Raw genomic sequence first — 23,645 nt, forward strand, 5'->3', positions numbered from 1 at the left:
TAAGCTGCGGAGCACGCTCAGGGTAACTTAATAATAACAACAGCAAGGTAATTCCCACACAATCTCACACGGTGACAGTACCGCTCCCTGAGGGGCCGCGCACGCGTCACTTCCGCGGGCGGTCCCACCCTCTGCCCCCGGCGCCTTCCCAGGGCCTTTCCGGGGCGAGACACGAGGGGCGGGGCAGCGCGAAGGAGGCGGGGCCATGGCGGTAGGGGGCGGGGCGCTAGGTGAGCAGGCCAATGGGGGGTGGAGGGGCGTGTCCGGGGCGGGGCTTGGCTGTGGCATGTGGCGGGGCCGGGGTCTCCAGGGGTCATTCCCATCCTTGCTATTCCCTGCCTTTCCCTGCCCGCGGGGCCGCGCGGGGTGAGCGCCTCTCCTGCCCCGCGGCCGCGTCCTCCGCCGGGCTCTGCCACGTCGTGAGTTGCGGGCGGGCGGTGTCTCGTCCTGGGCCTGGGGGAGCGCGGGCGGGAGGGACGCGGTGCGGGGCGAGCGGCGGTGCCGGGGGTGTCCGGGGGGCCGCGGAGCGGGGGCGGGTTGGGCGGCGAGTAGCCGCGGCCCAGGGGCGAGCAGGAGCCTCGCAGCCGCTCCCACGAACTGCCACATAAGTTGGAAGTAAATTTGTCACAGGAGTTGCGAATAAATTTTCTGATAAGTTGCATTTCCCCCCGTAGCAGCGGCGGGAGTGGTGGCTCTGCTCCCCTGCGGCGTGTGGATGCTTGTAGATGATTTTGTTCCTGGGGAGGTGGGAGCCGGGAAAACTGGGTTTCCTTGTGGGGAAGAGAGGTGATTGACTCAGCAAGTAACTCGCTGCCTGAGAGTAACATTTTTAGGCCCTGTGGACCACCTCAAAGGTACGGTGTCCTTAGGAGACGCCACCCTTATGCGTGGCATCACTGATATGTAAATATATCGTATGTCTGTATGAGTAAGGTTGAGTGTGCACAGTTGGGATTACCCTTGAAAGCGGCATCCTGCTTTGTGTGGTATCGCACTGAAATCTTTCGCCTCTTTTCCTACCTTAAGTAAAGGTTTTCAGAAGGTTTAACTGTACCCTAGGCAATGTTAGCAAGGTGTCAGCTGGAATCCAGTAAATGGTAGGAAGAATTAATACTGTTCTTTGACCCAGCTCTCAAATACAGCATCCTGTCGGGAAATCCTATTGCAGTGGATCTTCTTCTGATGGATTCAGCAAATCCTTTCACTTTCCCCTCTGACTCCTAATCTTTGTTTTTTAGGATTGGCAAAGAAAACTCATGTTACAGGATCCTGTCAAGTGAAGTACCTTGATGTCCTGCATGTTAGCTGACTGAATCTCTGCCAGGCTTGGTCATGCAACACCACTCCTGTTTCCTGATAAAGTGAGTTAGCTACCTGCTTACCGGAGGAACAAACTCAAGGAATACTAATCCTTTGCACCTTAAGCTAAATTGCAGTGCAGCCTTGATGAGTGAGGTAAACTCGCTGATAGTGAGCATTTGGTGCCCTTTAGACCTCAGAGGGTTTGTGATTGAACAGTAGCTTTGAAAACTAGGCAATATGTGTTGATTCAGTGTTTCTCTCTCTGAAGTGCCTGTATTTTTGTATTAATCCAAACTATCTACCATAATCAACCACTACTATATAGATTAATACAGTCCATTATGTGGTAATGGATAGTTTAGAAGAAATCTATCCATTTTTATTAGCTTTCATGTCTGTAGTAGATTAGAGAATGTGCTGTGCATTTTTGCTGCTTGGTTCTAGGTTTTATATATATATATATATCTCATGTATGTATACACACATGTATTGTTTTAGTACTTTTCTGGGAGAAATTCCAGGCTACATGCCTCTTAACATGTTGGTGAGGACATCTTTATTATTTTGTTTTAATTGCAAATTCTCTGCTGGATTTATAAACCCATCTGCCAGAAAACAGACTTTGCATCTGCTTATCTACTGTTGAAATTCTAATTGGCACATCCATACAACCTGAAGCCTCTGCATTCTAAGGAAAGTCTCCTGGCACAGACTTTTTGAAGGCTCTGGGAGTAATTTCCAGCTGTGGTGATGAAAAACATCGATGCTGAATGCCTGATAATGTATCTAAAATGTCGGGATGCATACCTTGGATTACAGGGTTAGCTAATGTAACTACTTAGAAACATACTAGCAGACTTTTTCAGTTGTGTGTTGCTGACTAAATTTTCAAGGGAAAATATTGCAGGGACATTAAGGAATGGAGATGTTTGTTTAAAGCAGTGCATGTTGGAAATGTCCAAAACTTTGCTTGAAGGAAGTGTGAAGAATCTATTTGTTTGGGTAGAGTTTCTTGCCTAGTATACAGTTCTGCCGATGTTTCCCCATGCTCTGACACATAGTTAGCTGAGTATGTGCTCTGTGTGTCATCATCCACACTTGGACACAGTTTTATAAACTGAAAGAACCATTGAGCAAGTCCAGCTAGAGTTTATGCCAGCATATTTGCAGTGAACATTTGTGGAGGAACCTAGATGTAGGAGGAAAGAACTTGCTGCTCTGCTGTGTTCCCACAAACCGGGGTATTGCAGTGTCTGTTTCATCCTGGCCGCTGTGCGTGTTCCGAGTGATGCTGGGCTTATGGCTCAGAGCAGTGGTGGGGATGACTGGGTGTCATGCACATGCATTGCCTTGTGTCCCTCGTCTCCATATGGAGATGTGCATTGCCTGCGTGTGAGTGCTGAACAGCCAGGCTCAAATCCATCTGCTCTGACCGGTTTCTTCTCTCGTCCCTGGACGCCACATATAAGCATGTTCAGATATTGCTAATGCAGTATGTTTTAGATTTATCCTTGCCTTTTAATTGTTGCTTTTTGTTTGATGCAAACTTCTAATACCAAAAACAATTATGCACTGGGAAAGCTGGAGGAAAAAGCAGTCAATTCACTGACACTTGCACATAGATCCTCAGCTGCTCTGCATTGCTACAACTCCTTTGCAGAGCAATGACAATCCACACCAGCTGGCCATTTACCCTTTTAAGTGTTTAAATTGGGATAGGATGCCTTTCTTAAGGAGATGTTTGTCCCTATGTACACAGCTGGTACAAAGTCCATTCGTGTGGTAGATGAGATACCCTTCCCACCCCCTGTTAACACAGTAATTGTTGGATTAACCTCTATGGTTTATGCTGCACCAGGAACCAGAGTAGGTGATCATTGTGGTTTTTTTCCCTCCTACCCTTAAAAGGACTGTGAGGGCAATATCCCTGCTGTGAGTGTTGTTGCTGGATGCCATCTGACACTGTGTGCTCTGGCTCATCAGGGTTGCTTCCCTTTCCGACTTCCAGCCTGTCCTGCAGGTCTAATCCTTTGTCATACCCCACCTGTCAATGATACCCAGCCTGCTTGGGTGTGGAAGGGCTGTTGACTCCAGAGGGCTGTTGACCTTGTTGACTGGGAAGCCAAGAAGTCCTGAGAGGTATCAAGGATTTAACACATTCATTCCTCCAGTGATTTTTGGTTCCCTTTCTACAGCTTAGACTTGGAGCAGTCAGTGGGGCTTGTGACTTGATAGGTAGGGTATAAGTGTGCTGCTGGCACTGCAGGGACAATAATAATGCTGAAAATTGGTGCAGGCAGGACCTGGTTGCACACTTTGGAAATGTTGTTCACAGCTCCTCCAGCTTTTGACTGCTGGCAATCCAAGTCAGTCAATGTGCAGATAAGGTGCCCAAGGTGCCTGTGGTACAGCAATTCATTCAGGAAAGGACAACCTATCCCCAGCATGGTATGGGGGCCCCCTTCTTGAAGGAATGTTTGCATGGACATTGCTGCATGTTCCTGTGAACAACTTATCCAACAAAAGCAAGTGGCAAGAACTGCAGAAGTGGGTTTTAAAGCTCAGTGGAACCACACGATTGCCTTGCTGGTGTGTAGAGTAGCATTTAGCTGTGGGCTCTGCTTTGCTGTTACTGTGATTTCACTGAAATGAGGTTTCCTTAGGGCAATTTTGAATGTCCATCAGCATAGGTGCAAAACTTCTGACAGTCTTCTGTTGCCTTTGCTGGCTTTATTTTTCTTTGCTGTTCTGGGGCATGGCCTCAAGGATCACATCTTGGGTTTCAGTGCTGAAAGGTGGGCATGCTACTGCACTGATACCAAGCTGGTGCTGTGTAGTGTTTGTCAAGCAAAATGGGACTGAAACACTGTCCCCAGTGGCTGCAATTGCCATGGTGGGAAAGCTGGTCTTTAAATGCACTTGGCAGAATGTGAGATCTCTGGATTGACAGCATGCGTGTCTGGATTCTCCATCACATCCTTTCCTCCCTTTTTACATGATAGCTTGTCAACTGTTTGGAGAGCACACTGGGCGCTTGTTTGTTTGTTTTTTTTCTTGTAGGACAATGTGGTATGAAGAAAGGAACAGAGGGCAGAGAGCCAGGGATATGGGTACTTGTTTATTTGCAGCCAGCTGGACTGTCCCCCAGTGCATGTGACAGGACCCACAGTCCATTTGTACTCTGCTTGAGGAGCCAGCTGGTCCTCCATTTGAGCAGGAAGGTTGCACAGTCAGTGCAGGTTGCAGTTGTGTGCCTGGATTATCTCGCTACATCACCACAGCTCCTGTCACCTTTGCTTGGGGAGTCTCAGCTGGGCCGTGTCCTCTAAAGGATAGCTAAATTGTGTTCTGCAGACATGGCTATGGAGTGTCCAAGCCTCCATAGCTGCCTCTGTTATTTCCTAAGTACACAAAGAGGGAAGAGAGGTTGTCTGTGTGCAAGAGCCTTTTATTAATTTACTGAGATGTTCAACAAGGCCTCTTCACAACTATCACTGCTTCTGCTAACAATGACTGCCCAGGAGGGCATTGGGATTGCCTTCCCTGGACTCCATCTGACTCTGACTTGGTGCCAGGCCTGGAGAACTGCTTATGCAATAATCCAGGAAAACACTTGAACCTGTACTTCTGATGCACCCTGGTGTCCTGGTTTCAGATTTGTTAAAAAAAAAAAAAAAGTGTGGAAGTGGAGGGGAGCGACTTGATAAAATTTGCATTGAATTTTACGTGTATGCTTGGGTTGCATTTATATTTGTTTGGCTTGGGGAGACTTTGCAGCACTTTAGCTAAATCTGGTTTTAAATCCACTTAAGTTAAACTCCTAGCACAACTTGTGTGTGGAGACCAGGATGAAATCTCATTAATTTTAATAGGATTAAGCATGTTCTTTTGCTGAGTCTTCCCCTCTATCTTTTTTTTTGTTTGACTTCTCTGTATTAAAAAGCGGGATAAACTTTTCCACTCTTCCACCTCTTTGTGAAAATGCTTTATCAGTCTCAGAGAAATGTCTCTCTAGTTGCATACAATAATATTTTACACATTTTTTTCCTATGCTTTCAGCTGTAGTCCTACTGCATCCAGGCTTTTATTGGCTTTTGCTTCCCCTAAAGGCACAATAGTTCCTGGCAGCAAGAAAACAGTTACAAGTGTTTGCATGGTAAGTTTCTACACTCAAAATCATTATTTTTCCTTTTGCTCTCTCTGGATTTGAAACTGCTGTAAAACAAGTCAATTAGTAGAGAGAAACTCTGTAGAAGTCAGCAGGAACTGAGCATGTGCAGATGGGAGAGGGCAAAATTAATCCCTGTTCGTGAACTGGGAATAAATTGAAGAAAAGGAAATAAAGGTAGAAGTGTTCTGAATGCAAACTGCTTAAAGGGGAATATTTGGGATCTATCTAAGATTAAGCAAACCATTAATTGGAGAAGAGGCTGTTTCATGCGTTTGTGTTACCTTTTCATTTCCTCATTTCTCAATGTACATCGTGCCCTGAATGTCAGTATTGATTATTTTGATTTGTATGCGATTTATGTTATAGGAACACTCCTCTTCCACCTCTCCCTCAGAAAAGACAAACTCCACAGCAGGTATTTCTGGATGTTCCTGAGATGCTCTTAATGGCACACTTAATAAGCGTATGCTTTCATAGGAAAAGTAAACTGTCTTGTAGTTATGTACTAAGCTGGATTTCAAGAGACTTGATTTTCATTTCCAGCTCTGACTAGTTCCTGTAGCTATATGCAAATGACTCAGTCTTCTCACACCTATAAGATAAGGGAGGGTTGGTCTGTCTTACCTGCTCTCCACTCTTTTGAACTGATGCCCTGTTGTTCCATGGGCTGGTCTGTATTACAAAGGTTGGGCTGATGTTTTTGTCTCAGCAAAACTCCTTTCTACCATCAGTCCTTGTGAGGAAACTTTATATCATCAGTGTGTTGTCTTGCTGGCAGTAGCATCTAGATTTAAATTCCTGTATCTAAGTAAAAAAGGAGAACATAGTGGAAAAAAAGCTTTCTGGGTTTTTTTCCATACAACAAACAGGAGATTTTAGCTTATTAGGGGGGCTAAGGAAGAGAGTTTCTGGTGGATGACAAATGCCCAGTGGTATCTTGAAATTCTCCATGTCCAAGCAAAGAGTATTTATTCCCTAGATCATAGAATCATAGAATGGTTAGGTTTGGAAGAGGCCTTAAAGATCATTTAGTTCCAAACGCCCTGCCATGAGCAGTGATGCCACCCACTAGATAAGGTTGTTCAGGTCCCTATCCAACCTGGCCTTGAACACTTCCAGGGCCAGGGCATCCACAACTTTTCTGAGCAACCTGTGCCCATGCCTCACCACTGTCACAGCAAAGAATTTCTTCTTAACATCTAATCTAAATCTCTCCTTGTCCTTTCACTATCTGCCTCTGTAAAAAGTTACTCTCCCTCTTTCTTATAATCCCTTTTAATTACTGAAACAGCACAATGAGGTCTCCCTGGAGCCTTCTCCAGTCTGAACAGCCCCATCTCTCTCAACCTGTCTTCATAGGAGAGATGCTGGACACAGCACTCCAGGTAGGGTCTCACCAGAGCAAAGTAGAGGGGCAGAATCACCTCCTTCAACCTGTTGCCACGCTGCTTTTGCAGCAGCCCAGGATACAGTTGGCTTTCTGGGCAGCAAGCACACATTGCTGAGACATGAATTTTATCTTCATCTATGATGATTTTTTTAAGGGTTTGCCAGCAGTTTATATTTGTGTTGTAGAAATGACAGGATCCATGTGTTCTGGCTCTAGTGGCCATGAGATGAACCACATGTACTGTGGCTGAAATGCATCACGGACAATTCTGGGGTATAGCTGACTCTAGTGGCCACGTTTTGGTTGGTGAAGCCAGCAAGGGAATGGAATGTCATGAGCCTGCCAGCAGTTACATGACTCAGTTTTATGCAGGTCACAGGTTCCACTAGTTCTGCTAGACTTACTCTCATATATAAAGTTAAACACCTGCTTTGTGTGTTTGAATAATTACTGCCAAAGACAGATCTGCTGATGTGGAAACAGCTGATAATGTTCTTCAGGGACACTTGCTGCTTGAGTTTGAGTTGAACTGTGATGCAGGTGGATTTTGTTACCAGCTGACTTGATAAGCAAAAGCAGGAAGTTTTGTTTGCTTGCTATTTAGCAAATAGCTTTTAACTGAATCCCATATATTCATAGATTCCTGTTTGTTGCTTTTCTCTCATTGGAAAGAGAGCAAGGTTTTCTAGGCTTTGAAAATCTCATAATGTGTAGAAGTTGGATATGTCTTTATGCACTGAAATATATTCAGTGAAGTAGCAGAAGTGGATTTCTGGTGCTGATAACCCATCTTCATGAGGAATATCTGAATGAAAGTGTTTCAAAATAAAATATAAACAGAAAATGCTGGTGAGGTGAGGTGGGGAGTTTTGTGAGTTTTGGTTGCTTTTTTTTTTCCCCTGCAGGTTTTGGCAATATTTGTAAGTAGTTCTTTCTGGGTGTTATGTTCTGCACTTGGTCCTTGACCCCTCTGAAAGTTGAAACAGATGTTATGCAAACTGTGGTATAGGCAGGCTGTCCCTTGGGAACTGACCAAAAACTGCAAACCCTTCTACTGAATGAGCTCTTAAGTTATTGCATGACTTGTGACAAATTTGTTTGCAGTAAATCAGTAAGATTACACCTGCAGAGGTCCCTTCTGGAGTTAAAATACGTGCTCCAAGATTGTGATACGCAGCTGACTCAAGCATTCACATTTACAGTTCTGAGCAAGATATCATGAATGCCATCCAGCTGTAACACTGGATTTCATACGTGATTCATCTCCATGAAAGATGTCTGGATGAAGGACAGAAATTGTAAATATTTGTACAAATTTATTTTGGTATTTTCATCTCATCTCCAGGAAAGTTATTGCTGGAGAAAAGTGTTTTAAAAAGCAAAGACTGAAGTGGTGGGCATGCAGTTTAAATGGCTAGAGATTGTTTGATGTTGTAGATGTTAATATGCATCTGTATAGCTAGAGAGTTTTCTGTACTTGTATGTCAGTGCTAGAGGATTTGCTAAGCAAGATGTGACATGTAATTCCTCTTAGATGGCTGTCATAAAAAAAAAAAAAAAAGGCAAACAAAACCAACTCCAAAACCCCCCAATCCATGCTGAGAACACCTAATCCTCACTGCAGTAGTTTTTCTGCTCCATTATCTGCTTGGACAGATTTACCTTGTGATATGATTTCAGGCAATTGAAGTGAAAGTGCCTTACTGTAAAATGGCTCAGGTGCCCGAGAAACTGAGTGCTGAGACAGAAGCTGGATTTTGTTGGGAAGCTGGTGGAGGCAGAAGCACTGTTTTCTAGGGCAGAGGAAGCCTTTAGTTTCTCCACACTGGCAAAGGAAAGTTGTGAAGGTACTTCCACTAAGTGCTGAAAGTACTTGGCTGTTCGGTTACATTAGTGAAACATAATGTTTGTGGTAGTTGTAATCTCTCTTGGTTAGATGGTGAGATTCAGGTATCCCCATGGAATAGTTTTGGAGTTCTCCTCAGCGATATCAGCAGAAGACAGAAAGACAGACTTTCTTCTATATCAAGCTCAGAAAGGTTCAGAAGAACCTGCTGCTGCCTGTGATGTCCCTCTTCCATTAATGAGGGGCTCTTTGGTACAAAGACATTTGTACTGGAAAAGCTTTGAGGAGCTCAAACCAAGCTTATTTTACTTTGACTTATTTAGCAGTTTTTGAGCATCAAGACTCAAAGCTTAAATGAGTTCCCCTGAAACTGAAAAGAGGGAACCTACAACGAAGTAGCTGCTGCCCTGCTGCCATGTAGGAGACAAGATACCCAGGAGCTGGGCTGAAGCACTTCTGCAGATGCTGCCATGAAGTAAGGAGAGGGAAGGATGTTTTTCCTGTAGGTTCTGATAACCCATAGGTTTACATTCATGTTGGTGAATACTTACTGGCTATGAAGAACCTGCCACAGGGAAGGTCAGCAAGGTTTAGGAAAGCTGCTACTGCATTTGATTTTTATTTTGTTTAGAAAAAATAGACTTAGCTAAGCTTCCCCACCTTGCCCTGTGATTTCCATGCCTTTCAAGCTGTCAAAATCACAAAGCAAGGAGGCATGCACCAACAAACCTTATTTGGTATCACTATAAATGTGTTCCTGGCTTGAAGACTTCAGGAAGAGTCTCTTGATTTGTGCTATGTGTTTGTGATTTATGTGTGGTGAAAAGGCCCCCAGTATCGTATTGTGATAAGCTGGAGTGTCTTTTTGCTGCATCTTACCTGGGAGATCTTTAGTATGAAGCTACCTTTGTTTTTTAACCTGAGTTGTTTGCTTAAAAAGAAGAAACCTCCTATAATCTGGTAGCCTTCTGGATGATGTTTTGCTTGTGAGGATAAGGGAAGGTGGAGACACATATCTTTTGGTTATTTTTTTTTTAATTTGTATTTATTCTCTGTATTTCAGGATATGCACAAAGATCCGATTTCCTTGCAGAAAGGAGAAACAGCCAAAAATGTGTTCCTTTCTTCAAGTTCTTTTAGCGCTGAACGGAAGTTTCCTTTCAGTCATTGCACTGGGACCATGTTTGGCTGTTTCCAGGCTGCCTGAACTTTCTTTTCAGTTTCTGAGCTCCCCACAGTACTGCCTGATGCTTTTTTAACATAAGGTGCCACCTCTGCTCTGTGTAACCCTGCTGAAAACCGTGCAGAGGCTTAAATTTCTGAGGAAAGTTGCAGAACCTTGTGTTCTGGATGGAGATGGGTCCTCTGTTTCTATGGACCTAAAATTAGTGTTATGGTGACAGGAACACATAGAGGAGCATAATGATTTCTCAAAAATATCTGGAGTGAAGGATGGCATTTCAGTGAAATTTAACTTGATCTGTATTGCCAGGAATTTGCTGACTGTGGCAGAATTCTGCAGGGCAGGAGGTGGGCGGGTGACCAAACTTAAACATGTTGGCAGTTTTACTTGCTCCAAAAGTAACACTTGGTTACTTGTGCCTTCAGGCTGAAGTTGCTGCTTGTTTAAGTCTCTGTTAGCTCCAGACTTGTCAGTTTTGAATTTAATAGCACCTCAGGCACAATTTATTCCTGTGCATGTGCACTGTGCTGGTTCTAGCTTCTAATGCCATCTGTCAGCAAACATGAACCACCCTTGCTGCAGAGTGCCTGATTCTGCAGGCACTTAGAAAAAGTCATGAGTTTGCCTTTTACCCTTCTTGATCAGCTTTGCTCTGTATTAGCTCAGTGGCTGCAAAGTTCATGTGGGAGCCACTGGATGGTTCCTTTGAGGGTCTTGTTGAAAGCCGTTTAATTTGAAACACGTGGTATGAAATGCCCTACATTTGATCTCCTGTTCCCATGAGACAACACCATGTCTGAAAATTTGCTATCTGTTTCAGGTTCAGATCAGTCTAGGGAAGGTTGCAGTTGAGCCATAGTACATGTTTTTATTGCTTGGAGGTATTTTTGTTGACAGATTTATTGTTCATTCACAGCTTTACGTAGTTAGCCTTTGGCAGTTCACTTTTCTGTATATTAAAACTAGATTGTTTCAGATATTTCAAAACAAGGCACAGTTTCATAAATCAAATAGCTGTCTGATCATTTTTCACAGGAAAAGTGTCCTGCTGAGTAGCATTTCTCAGCATTGGAGCTGCAGCACATGGCAATAATATGGGGGAGAAAGGATGATGGATGGGTGATGCTGGTTTGGGGTTTTAGGCTTTAACATTTATTTCCTCAGAGGCAAAGTGTTGGGACCATGAAGCCTCAATGGTGACAGTGTGAACTGTCCTCAGCTGTATAATCTGTCTGCCTTGTCACCTGAAGGAGGAATACAGGTGGGGAACAGAGGCACAGAAAGATGGAAATGGGTAAAGCTGGTAATAATTGAAACAAAACTAACCCCAAAAAAGCACCCATAAGCCCCAGTGTAGCTAAATTTGCCTGTTGTGGTTTAACTCCAGCTCACAACTCAGCCCCACAGAGCCACTCGCTCAATCCCACATGGATTGAGGGAGGAAAATGGAAAGGTAAAAGTGAGAAGACTCTTGGGTTGAGACAGAGTTAGTAGGAAAAGCAAAAGCTGCACGTGCAAGCAAAGCAAACCAAGGCATTAATTCGCCACTTCTCATGGGCAGGCAGGTGTTCAGGCATCCCCAGGATAGCGGGGCTACATCATGGGTAACAGTGACTTGGGAAGACAGACACCATCACTCCAAACATCCCTCCCTTCCTTCTTGTTTCCCTGGCTTTATATGCTGAGCATGATGCTGTACGGTCTGGAATATCCCTTGGGTCAGTTGGGGTCACCTGTCCTGGCTGTGTCCCGTCTGACTTTGTGTGCATCCCCAGCCTCCTTGCTGGTGGGATGGGGTGAGAAGCAGGCTCATTCCCTGAAGCTTGTAGATGCTGCTGTAGGCGTTGCAGTCACCTTTCCTGTGGGGTGTGTGTCATGCAGATTGATGGGAGATTTAAGCATAGATGGAGACTACACTACAAATTGAAGGAGGGGAGGAGAAGATGTATAACTTTATTGCTGCCTAATTAAAATGATTTTGCTTATTGGGCTGTTGTCCTTAACAGATTCTAGTGTGATGCAGTCTGTGTAGGCTTTTTGGCTTTGTAGGATTTTTTAAATCTCTTTTTTGGGAAAAACATCAGAAAAGGCAGAAGCAGACCAAACCTATGTCCATCCAATACCCTATTTTGACTGCTGCAGCAAGGAGTGTGCTGCTAATGTGCCAGCTCTTCTGTAATACATGGCCAGCTGCACCATGTTAACTGAAGAATTGTGCAGGAGAGGGAATATAAGAAATGAACTTCTGGATCTGAGCTGGCAATGTTTTTTCTCCGAATTGCATTTCAGAGCATGTGTAACTTGCGTCCTACTGTTGCACAGATCATCCTCTAATGCTCTGCTGCCATCATGTCAGCCCCAGCTGTTTATCAGATCCGGCTGGTTGGTCAGCATTCTAGCCTGGCTGATGTATCTACGAGATAGGACTCATGATTTCTAGGCATATTTTCCTTCAAAACTCCCTCTGAAAGTATGGAACTGTGCACTTTCCACCTCAGTCATCTTTCTACAGGAGCATTTTGTTAATACTGGAAATGATGGGGGCATGGAGAGCCAGTATTGGGGCAAAAAATGGGCCTTTGATTGTTGTATCCTGGTTTTCCAAGGAAGTGGGAATGCTTCACGCTGTGCAGACATCTTAGGAAGTCAAAGGAACTGTGTCCAGACCAGGGATCTAGCAATGTATTTCTTCCTCTGTAATCTGTAATACTTCTCTGCTTCACAGTCTTTTCATTCTTCATTGTTGGTAGTACGTTACACGTTGTAGAAACAGCTTTGCAGCCTGTCAATAACTTTCTTGGGGAGCCAAAGGAACTTAATGGCTCTAAAGCTGCTGTTCAGAGAATCATATAACTTCGTCTGGTCATGCTCAGCTTACACTGGGTCAGCCTCATGTACCTTTGGTGCTGCCCCTTCTGTCTTCAGACTTCTCTTCATGTGCATCTTCAGTCTTGGAGAGCTTGGGAAGTGAAATGCTTCTCAAGATTGCAGTTCGGATTCCCTGTCTCCTATATTCTTGCCTTGATTTGCCAAATGAGGTGTGCTTGTCTTCCCTTAGCAAAATCTAGTTGAATTCTGTTTTTCTAAAGAGAGTAATACAGCACTTGTTTAGAGGGCTGAAAACACATCAAGTGTTTAGCAGCAAATGCAAGTGGGAAACGGGCCTTATATCTTCTCAGTTAGATGGGAAAGCAGCATTGTTGTCTGCAAAAGGTATCCCACCTTTGTTTTCCCTGCTCTGTTGATATACTGAAGCTAGAACATTTCTTTGCTACTCTTTGACCTTATTTCATACCTAGTCCATGCACACTTGTAAGAATGAATTTTGAGGCAGTGTCTGCTGGCTCTTCGATGACAGCTCAAAGGACCATGTGTTGCCCTAAATGATTTGCTTTGCACACTTTGTACCTGTGATCTCTAACACCCACACTCCCTCTTGCCATAGGTTTTTTTTGTCTAGTTCTACATCTCTCTTTTCACCCTGGTGCAGTCCCTGCATGCACCTTGCAGCTGCTTAACCACGAACAACTGAGTCTGGCTGGGAGGGCATAGAGGCAAGGGATTTATCTTCCAAAGGCTTATCGCTGCTCTTGAAACATCACCCTAATCATTTTCTTTGAAATAATACTCTGCATTTTTTAATTTGTACAAATTCCTTGTCTTGAGCCCTGTGAGATCAGCAAGAAGAAAGGAACTCTTCTGAAACCCAGCAGGCAGTACCCTCTGGATATGTGTGTACATTGCAAAGTCACCAGTCATTTAGTTGTTGACTCAAAGTTATTTTAGTTATATATGCTAAGTTATAGCCACAGATGACAAAAGTGAACTTTGCATTTTTCAGAGCATAGTCTTTTCCCACATTTTATTTGTTGCTGTCTTCTGTGATTTTTTTTTTGACTTTTAATTCCCTTGGGGATGCTCTACAAGTGAAGAAGGTCATGCTCAGAGTGTGAATTTTGCCCTGATTTCTCAAAATTAATTCTGATGGGAACAGTAGCATTCATCTCTTCCATCATATTTTCCAGACAGAGGGTGGTTTCTTCTGGGGATCAACACGATTTGGAGAAGGTTTAACTAGTGCTCTTCTGGGTTGTAGGTATGTGGAGTGGGTGTTCAGTGGGGTCTCTGAGCACAAGTGGAGCTGTGTGGAACTGGCTAGAAGTATGATGGGAAGGCAGAAATATAGCTTGTTGCTTGTGATATAAAAGGCAGTTGTTAAATCAGGAAAAGTGATCTGCAGGTAATTGTAACTCTTGTTCTGGATGTATGGGATTGGCTAAGGTGGAAGAGGCCAAAAAAACCCACCTCTAGCTGGAGGTTCTGCTATTTAATACAGCATCCCAAGTGCCATTGTACTGCATTAAAGTATGACTGCATCTGGTTCATTCTCAGGGTCACTTCTTAGGCTGTAAAATAATGCTTCTTGTAAACCCTCTAACTTGAAAAGGGACAGCAAAGAAAAGCTGCACTCTTTAAAATATAAAATTTACCATTAATTATGTATTTTTTCCTTTTTTTTTATTTTCTGTGGGTCAAATACTGCTTTCTGCATCTCTGCCTAGGACTGGTGAACTTTAAAAAAAGTGCAGTTATTTTGGCACGTTGTGGTGGGAGTGCAGGTTGACAAACAGTGTTCTGAGGCAAAGTACCTATAGTATCCATGAGAGAACCCAGTTCACTTGCTGTAAGTTAAAGGAATTTTTACTGTCTGCCAGCAATAAGGATCTGCCTGTTCTAGGAAAAATCTTTTGTGGGAAGAGTTATTTCATGTCTTCCCTTGCTTTCCCACTTGCTCCCAGTCTTGTCAAACTGCAGTTTTCAATTGTTAATCTGCAATATATGCCAAGAGTGACAGCAAGAGCATGCTAACGGCTAAGGCAAACTTGTGGAAGTGTCTTGTAATTTGGAACAGTGGGAAAAGTATTGAAGTTAGCTTGGCTGAATAGTGCAAATTAATTACCAATAAATTACCAATTCACTGACAAAAAACGTGGGGCTGCTTTCCTGTGCAGCTGATGCCAGTGTAGTGTGTTGCCAAGGCTGTATTTGTGTATTGCACAGGTCATCTCCTCTTCTGTGCTGATTCATTCTGCTCTTGCTAAGGTGCACTTGGAAGAGCAAGTGATAAGGAATGAGCAAAGTCAGTCTGTGCTGTGCATGTGTAGTGTGAAATGGAGAGAGACCCTGGTGAAGCTGGTGCTGGCTGGACACCAGGCGTAGTCTCTGGTACACAGGACTAGATGGGGCTGCTGAGCTGCCTTTCCTTGCCAAGACTTCTGTTGTTAGGTCAGACTTAGAAGTATTTCCAGCTGCCAGGTGGGATGACGTGAGCGTGAACTTTTGGCTGCACTGAGAAACCTGCTCACACAAAGCGAGTGCGACGCTGTGCACACTTGCTCCAAGGAGAGAGCTGAACAGGGGTGCATGAGCTAAGGTCAGCAGTGCAAGTACCCTACAGCCCAGGCAGTCTGGGCTCCCCTGCTCTCTGGGAAAGCGGAAGATATAGAAATGCTCCATCTATTTTCAACAGGTAAAATAACTCTCTGTACTAGAATAAGTGGGCAGGAAGGAGACTCTGAGTTCCTTATGGAATTTGTAGGGTGGCTAGGGAAGCTGAATTTGAGGCACTGCATTTTAGTATCGAGTTTTGTCCCTGTCTTTGGCTCTTTGACCGTCCAATGTGAACCTGTATATTGTGTGTCCTCTGCAAAGCTTGGGGTATCTGTTTATATTTCACCCCTTTTCACACAGGGTTATTTTGAAGCTAAAACTGTTGCCCTTTTTGGGGCTTGAGGATATAGAAGAAGAAGGAAAAATTGGAAACAAAAGTTCCATGGTAGGAGGCATCAAAATGTTGCAATCTGTGAGTCAAAGCTAATAAACGTTATTTTGGGCTTTCTTGGAGGGGAAAAAAGGCTTTCAGTCAGATTCTTAGATTCTCAAGTGTAGTTGGGACTGGAGTTGAGAACTCAGGCCGAAACTTCTTGCATGGATGGCTAAATCAGGGTCTTACGCACATTACTGATGACTGTTAGATGTTCTTCAGTATGATATTTATACCATTCACACATGCTGCTCATTCTGTGTTGTGAGCTGCCTTTGCAGTCATCACATACATCCTTGAGATGTCACACAAAGTTGAATCTCAACACCCTTTGAAGGCTGTGACATTTCATAACAGCAGGATGAGGACTAAAGCTTGCTTCAGTGATGAGGAAGAGGGTTGCCCTTAAAAATTACTTAGGGCATAGCCTTAAAATTGGTCTGGTTCAGGCTGAACTGTTTGGAAGCTCATATAAAGCTTTAAAAAGCCTCAGAAACAGGAGGGTAAATCCAGATAGAAACCGATGATCTGCTCTGATATCAATGTGAGCTGCTTCAGTGACTTCAAGGACAAAAGCACCTCCATTGGGACAGAGACTTGTGTGTGCATTGATAATGAAGGAAAGACATTGCCTGTTGTTTTATGTGGGGAAATGAAGGCTTGCTGTGGGTGTGAATCTTCTTCATAACAGTTGATGTGTCTGTGTAATGTCTTGGAAGATCTGAAATAGTGGCTTTTGCTTGTTTTCAATCAAAGCTTCCTGTAGCCGTCTGCAATGAGCAGGAAAATCAAAGCAGAAATCAACCTTTGGTGCTTGGTTTTGACTGACTCCGTATAAAGGCAGGGACAGGACTATAGTTCCCCATATTATCAGTGTACTCAAGCTGGTGTAAACCCTTCTGCTCAACCTGGGAACAACATTAAGGGTCCCAGAATGAGTCAAAAGGCATCATATCTGTGCTGTCATATGCTTGTGTGCTTTGAGATTGACTTTGTACCCATGGCTTTTGACTTAAGCTGTTCTTCATTGGGACCTGAGAGAAGAAGAGCAAAGTACCTTTTCCAAAGAAGGAGCCTCTCTGTGAATTTGGGAATGGTCTGTACTCTCCTGCCTCTGCGTCCATGCTTGTTTGTGGTGTGTAATGATACTTGCCTGCCTTTTGTACATTTTTTTTTCTATTGCTGCTGATAGGAATATAAAAAGTTTTGTTTTGTTTTGTTTTTTTTAATAGGTATATTGCAGTGGATCTGAAGTTGATATAAGAAAGAATTGCTTCTGGGAAGAGAAGCCTCCCTGTAAGGCCAGCCCTGAAGATGTGGACTGCCATTGTATTCTTCCTGCTGATTTCCTTCTCTATATGTGAACACAGGTTTTCTGTCCTGAAAGGGAGAGGAGTCCATGTAGTGCAAATAAACAGGCTTACAACTGAAAAACAATGCAGGGAGGCTTGTCAAAGCCCAGGTGCTTCAGGTGAGGTTCTTGTCTCTTAGATGGAATTCCAGCTGCGTTTTCTGTTCCTTGAAGGTCTCTGCTGCTCCCCTGACAACTTTCTTTCTGAATTCCAGTTGTTTACGGGCTTTTACAGTTATGCTTCTTTGTGCAGTGCTGTAGTGCTAAGTAACTTCTGACAGCTTTGGTTAAATTGAATCCAGAGCAACTGTTTCCCAGGGCCCTTCTAGCTTCTATAAGAAACAGCATGCATGTGCTCTTGGTGTGCACTGATAGCGTGCAAGCAGTGTTAGGTCACTTGAATTGAAGAGTGATTATTCCATTCTGCCAGATGTTTGCAAGTAAACAGTGCTCTTGTAGACAGCTGCACTAGAACGAGTAGTCTTTGTTCCCTGCTATGTTTTTCCTGCCTTAGAAGAAACTACTTGTATCCTGCAACTGAGCACAGGGTTAAACAAATCTGGCGAGATGAAAGCCTTCTGCTCACTACCTCTGGGATGTCTTTATAAAAGCATTAAACTTCTAAATGAGTTTGAGTTGTCCTTGTGAAGGTCTCAATCCTATCTAGCCACACGTGAAAGCTCAAAAAGCTGGTGATGTTGTGGTGAAGATGAGGCCTTGGCTCAGGTGGATGAATATCTGACATTCAGATTGTTAGGAACATAATAAAGGTACTGCTTTTAATGGCCAGGGGTTTCAAAGCTGTAGTTCAAACATGAGACATTCCTTCATAGTGGAAACAAGCTACCTTTATAAATTGTTTTATTTAGGACATAAAGTAAGGGTGAGTTTGTTTCCCAAGGCACCAGAGCTGTGAAAACTCCAGGTTCTGTTTTTTAAGGTGGTAAACCCTAGACAGATGACACGTTCACACTGACTGTGCTGACTTAGGGTCTGTAACACTTCATGTTGGTGTGTTCCACCTGAGAATCTCTAAATTCTATGCACGTGTCATCCTTAACCTTCTGATATATTGATAGGGTAGAAAAGGTCATCAGCTGCCTTTTTCAGAAGAGAAACATAAAGAATTTAGTTAGTCTGCAATCAGGGCTGCAGCATGATTTGGCTGCGTAGTTGGCCCTGTTGCTGACTTTAACCACTTTGTTGTCTCCTAATCTGTTAGTAAAAAATAAGTCCAGTTGAGTGTTAGCTTTGTTGAGCAGAGGGTTTGAGCCTCTAGAATTCGGTGACCCGTTCTGTTTCAGGAAACCACACAAGACTGAACCCAAAAGCATAAACTTTTCCGAGTTTTACATTCTGTATTAAATGTACTGAAGCAATTTAATTTCTATTTGTTACTTGATGACTGGTCTGTTGCACTACCTGGTGTCAAGGGAGGTGGAAAAGATAGAAACTCTTGACATAAATGTATGTGCAGAGAGATCATCTGGAAAGAAGGACCTGAAATGTCTTTTTTTGTTATTAGCTTTAGGTTTTAAGATCAACTTTACTGATCTCATTCTCCATTCCCATCTTCCCCAACAATATTTTTTGTGTGTTTTCTATCATTACAGACCTGAGACCTGATGCTTAGTTGTCAGAATAGTTACACATATGTAACTGTTGGTAAAGAAGCAATAGATATTATTTTTTAAAATATTACAGTTTTAAGTTGTAGTCTACAGTTGCACAGGGAGATGTCTTCATAGCTACCTTGCTTGGAGAAGTGGAAAACTAACATTCCCAGCTGGTTAGGCACTCTTCCGTAGATGTAATTTGTACTTTTGCTGACATAACATCAGTTACTTATGGAAGTAGTGCAGCTACCACAGCAAAAAGGGACCTTTAGAAGTTCCCTGGTCCAACTCCAACTTAGATCTGTCTGTTCAAGAACTGATGGAGAGACCTCTCTGCCCCCCCCAGCCCAGCATTGGAGTGCCCTTGTGCTAAAACCCCCCCAGCCCAGCATTGGAGTGCCCTTGTGCTAGAAACTAACTTTTTCCCTTGATGTTGGGTTGGGATTTGCTGTAAATCATCTGCTTCAGCCCCTCAGACATCTAACAGTCTCCCTTAGACTCACTCCAGTATTTCAATACCACTCTTGTAAGCTAGAGAACCCAAAACTGGGCGTAGTGTTTAAAATGCCTCCTCAGTATTCGTTGGAGGATGTTCATTCCTTCCCTCAGAGCTTAGTTATGTATACGTAGACATGTAGAAAGAAGTTAGTGAGTTTGAAGGGATGCCAGGAAAGCGAGTTCTTGCTGTGATGAGTTTATTTAGCTTGTGTTGGGATTTGACTTAGTAAAAGACAATTTCTGTGATGGCTCCCGTGGCTAATGGTATCCTTATTCAAAGAATGAAGAGTGAATTTCTGTGTAACTCCAAGCACTGAGATGAGAACTGTCTCCTATGAGTGATGAGATGGATGTCTACTCAGTTTTGGCTCATTTGTTCTTTTTCCCTCAGTAAGATATGTAGATGAATGCTAGCATTTACATGAGAACAAACTGTAGTGCACTTTCTTTGTCCCTGCCTGGGTGAGTGAATTGCTGTTGTTAGGAGATGTTGGTACCAGAAGACAAGCAGGTAGGTAGGCTGCAGCTCCTATATTGATTTCGTTGGCTTTCCAGTTATTTTCGCCAAGGCTGAGTCAGGATCCTTTTAAGGCCAGACCTTCTAGTTATTGTGTGGGTTTGGGGTTTTTTTTGTGGTTTTTTGTTTGTTTGTTTGTTCCAATTCTTTAATTAAAATTATGAAGCAGCATGTTTGGTATGTTTTGTGTAGCAGTGCATTTTCTCTGCTGTTTTCAGGAAACCGTCACTGTAATTGGTCTATGCCCTACCAGAACCACTGCATCTTCTTGCGGTGTCACCAGCTGAGTGTGTGCCAAAATGCTGGAGAACAAGACATCAAAGATCTACTTGGAGGTAAAGCCATGTTTCAGGTTCCTAGTGAATCCAGGTTCCTGATTCTTTTGCTTTAAATGCCTGTGTTTAGACCTTGATAGGCTTTCAGCTGAGGGAGACGGATTGTGCAATGCCTGTAGGATAGTTCTGTAGGTAGAGTTGATTGGAATAACCACGACCTAAGGTTTCTGGCACCTGCATGTGCAGGCTGTGTCTTTGAATAACTTTTGTAACTGTTACCGAGTAACAGTTTGTTTCCATGTTGAAGACATCATTCATTCAAGCCATTTGCATGCCACACGCTGTCCTTGTGAAAATAAAGTCATAACAGATGTATTTATATTTTTTTCAGAGAAAGGAAAATGTCTTGGCATTGTTTTTCTCTCAAATTGCCAGAATTTTGTTCCAGAGTCAACAGGCTGCTTCTATAATCAGAGCAGCAATTGCTCATGGTGACTTTCCAGTGCCAGGGTATTGAATTTTAATTAAGTGACACAATAACAAAATGGAGCTTATTCATAATTGAGGAATCAACCTCTTAAAGTATGTTTCAAGAAATCATTGTGCCCAAGTTTAAAAAAGAGTTTGTTCATGGTTCTTTTGGGTTGGCAAAGGTTTCTCTGCAACATACCAACCAGACCTGTGATAAGCAGATGGGGTTTATGTCACTATAAATCTAGCTCACTAGGTGTGAAGGAAATTATCCTGATGTAGGGAGGTGTAAGTGGGAATTTCTGCCCAGTTTTGAGAGGTGAAAATTATGAATCTAAGCCCAAAGGCTTTGTCAGTGATGTGTAACTTTGAAAGCATGAGTCTTCTTCTCAGGAGCTGACATCTGTAATGCTGCTCCTGTTGATAATGTGCTTCTGCATTGTAGCTCTCTACTTGATTACTCCCCTTTTGTGAAATTAATTCCCTGGTTGGGTAAATACTAGAGGTCTGTAGTAAAAAAAAACTGAACCAAACCAAAAATCCTCAAAGGGATTATGTGCAATAAAGACAGGGCGAGGGGGCTGAGTTTTCATGTTCTTGCTGAATTCAGAACTGATTTATTCCAGTTGTACTGTGTCTACTGCAGAATATATGTTGTGGTGTGCATGTTGGGGGGTTGAGGTTAGATTTGAGCTTGAGAGTTTTATTCTTACAAAACTCATTGTTTTTGTCTTTTTGAAGAAATTGTCAGCAGGAAATGGGAAACAGTCCTGTTTCCCCACCAAAGCTATCCACAGAAAAAGGAGAGGATGCTGAATGTGCAGGTTGACCAACACAGTGTGGAAAACCTGTTTTCCTCAACTGCTCAAACTCGCAAAATTCATTTGAGGCATTTGCTTGGGTTTGAGAATGGAAATGTCACAGCAAATACAAGCAAATCAGTTGCAAGCAGTGCTACCACCCCTACTGCCCCAGCTGTAACAACAAACATTACAAATGGAAGTGTCTTCATTACCACTTATGAAACAACTGCCAAAGCTTCAAATGCCCCTGGAGGTTCTGATACCGTTGCTAAAAACATGCAATCCACTGCCTTTTCTCCCACTTCTGGTAACATCTTTTCTTCCACTTCCAGCCATGTCACCCAGATTGTGGTCACCAGCCAAAAATCAGGAAATAGTAGCTCTGTCTCAGTATTGTCCCCCACTTCTACTTCTGCTCCCCTCACTGTTACTTCTAAGGCAGGTACTCAAACAGAGCAGTCTAACCCAGCTACCACCACCACCACCAGTGCTCCCCAGTCTAACAGCCCCACCACTGCTGGAGCTGACCTGAAGACACTGACCACAACATTGACCACCCTCATCCCACAGGATGCGAGAACATCTTCCACTGCTTCCAGTCATGCCATGACACTCAAACCCTTGGAGAGTTCTCACTCTGTGAATCCACTGCATGTCAGCACACTGCCAGATCTAAAGCCAGAAGCAAGTACAAACACAGGATCCTTGAGTGAATCAACTTCTCTTCTGGGCTCCACAAGAGGTGCCATGGTTTTAACTGCAGCCTCTACAGTAGAAACTACGACTGGGCACAGGATAAAGTCAACATCTGACATCTTTTCAACAACCATGGCTCCAACAGAGGCACCCAAAACAACAGCTTTGGACCTCACAGAAACTCAGGACAAAGACAATGAGTATCTTCTCATTGCTGCCGAGCCTCTGACTCAGTATTTGGTGGATAAAAGTTCACTTCTTGCAGTGCTTTTAGTTGGTACGGTTTTTTTCATAACTGTTATAATTCTTTTCCTCATGCAGGCCTATGAGAGCTACAAGAAGAAAGATTACACACAAGTGGATTACCTGATCAATGGAATGTATGTGGACTCCGAGATGTAAAGGGGTGGGAATAATACAGTGGGCAGAGAGGTGGAAAGGAGTTTCAAAGTCTGCCTGACTTGTTTTTCCTTCCTATTTGCCTATAACACAAAGTGAAAGTGCTTCCAAATTTACTTCTAGTGCAATTGAGGAGAAATGCCATGTACTGTATTAAGAAGAAAAAAAATAATTTTTTATTTAACTGTGCGACAAGTTGCTGTAAAAAAATAAAAAGAGGAATAATTTTTAACATTTTCATAATGCACAATAGCTTTGGCCCTTATTTTTCATTGCAAAACAAACCTAACAAGGGGTAAGCTACCACCCTCTGAAAATGCTGTAGCGCTTCTTCAACTGTGCAAGTTGAATTTACACTGCAAGTTCCTCGTGTTCCATTTGTTTCACATGTGCTCCTTGGAAAACAGAGCAAAGGATGCTGTCACCTTTTGTGAAATACTCCCAAACAGCCAGATGAGAAGTCTGGAGTATTGCTGTAACAGGGAACTTTTAATCCAGTGTGTGTCATATTTCAGTATGCTTCTTGCTTGTAAAGAAGTCTGTTTACAAGGTATTGTAAACCCTGTTTACTGCTAACCTAAGATCTCTTTTCACCACGGAGTGGATTACTGTGCCTCTGCACTTAAATGATCTTATTTTTGTATTCAGTTAATAAATGGGACCCTGGAAGGGCATATTTTGTTGTGTTTCTGTTTTCATTCCTGTCCCTGCTGGTTCAGAAGCAAGCAAATGGGCTTTTGGGGCTGAAGCAAATTACCTCCACTTCAGTATTCCAATTATGGGAGCTTTGAAGACCTCACTGAAAGCATGGACATGTCTGAGAAGATACTGATCATCTTCCAGAGTACTGCTTCTATAATTTAAGACCAGTATGCTACCAGTCTCCCAGGTATGCAGACCCACTTATTGCCTATTATCTTTCATGCTTAGAGCACCAGGCTCTGTTTTGGTTTTTCTTTTGCATTTAGGACCAGCACAGAGTTCTTAGTATTTTGGAAACTTTATTGCACGTGCAGTTGCAACTTTCCTCCCAAGATCAACATTTGAAAGAATGAGTAGAAAACACTTGATTTTTAGGCAAGTATTCTTCAGTGATTAATGTGTCTTGAATGACACATACATACTGGTAGCAAAATTATGGTTCAAGGTCTGTTCTTGTTTTTTTAACCATATTGATACCTTCTCTCTTGCTTTGAATTTGTTGGCTCTTCTTTAATCCTGCTTACATGTAATCTTGAGTGAGGGTGATAATAAGTAAACCTCAGAATCTGAGCTGCTGAGTTTTGGTTTCATTATTTATTCA

General features: G+C 43.1%; 1 protein-coding gene across 4 annotated transcripts; it reads left to right on the forward strand.

Moving 5' to 3' along the window:
* Positions 1–244: 244 nt before the first annotated feature.
* Positions 245–23,018, forward strand: LOC116788903 (uncharacterized protein C11orf24 homolog). 4 transcript variants are annotated; one of them, XM_032692124.1, is made up of 7 exons: positions 280–419; positions 1,239–1,361; positions 5,362–5,458; positions 5,840–5,888; positions 16,949–17,187; positions 19,917–20,033; positions 21,186–23,018. In XM_032692124.1, exons 5-7 carry the CDS (start codon positions 17,031–17,033, stop codon positions 22,343–22,345), a joined length of 1,434 nt encoding a protein of 477 aa, XP_032548015.1. In that variant the 5' UTR covers positions 280–419; positions 1,239–1,361; positions 5,362–5,458; positions 5,840–5,888; positions 16,949–17,030; the 3' UTR covers positions 22,346–23,018. The 4 variants fall into 4 exon arrangements, with proteins under 4 accessions (XP_032548014.1, XP_032548016.1, XP_032548015.1 ...); XM_032692123.1 differs by lacking the exon at positions 5,840–5,888 and having other exon boundaries at positions 245–419; XM_032692125.1 differs by lacking the exon at positions 5,840–5,888 and having other exon boundaries at positions 275–366.
* The last annotated feature ends 627 nt before the right edge of the window (positions 23,019–23,645 follow it).

This window comes from Chiroxiphia lanceolata, chromosome 6 (assembly GCF_009829145.1).
Source record: "Chiroxiphia lanceolata isolate bChiLan1 chromosome 6, bChiLan1.pri, whole genome shotgun sequence".
Lineage (NCBI taxonomy): Eukaryota > Metazoa > Chordata > Aves > Passeriformes > Pipridae > Chiroxiphia > Chiroxiphia lanceolata.

Bases quoted from the DNA above. Each gene is read 5' to 3' on its own strand.
- LOC116788903 (XM_032692123.1), top strand. From the start codon at position 17,031: ATGTGGACTGCCATTGTATTCTTCCTGCTGATTTCCTTCTCTATATGT. The intron at 17,188-19,916 runs GTGAGGTTCTTG...TGCTGTTTTCAG, and splicing joins TCAAAGCCCAGGTGCTTCAG to GAAACCGTCACTGTAATTGG. The intron at 20,034-21,185 runs GTAAAGCCATGT...GTCTTTTTGAAG, and splicing joins CATCAAAGATCTACTTGGAG to AAATTGTCAGCAGGAAATGG.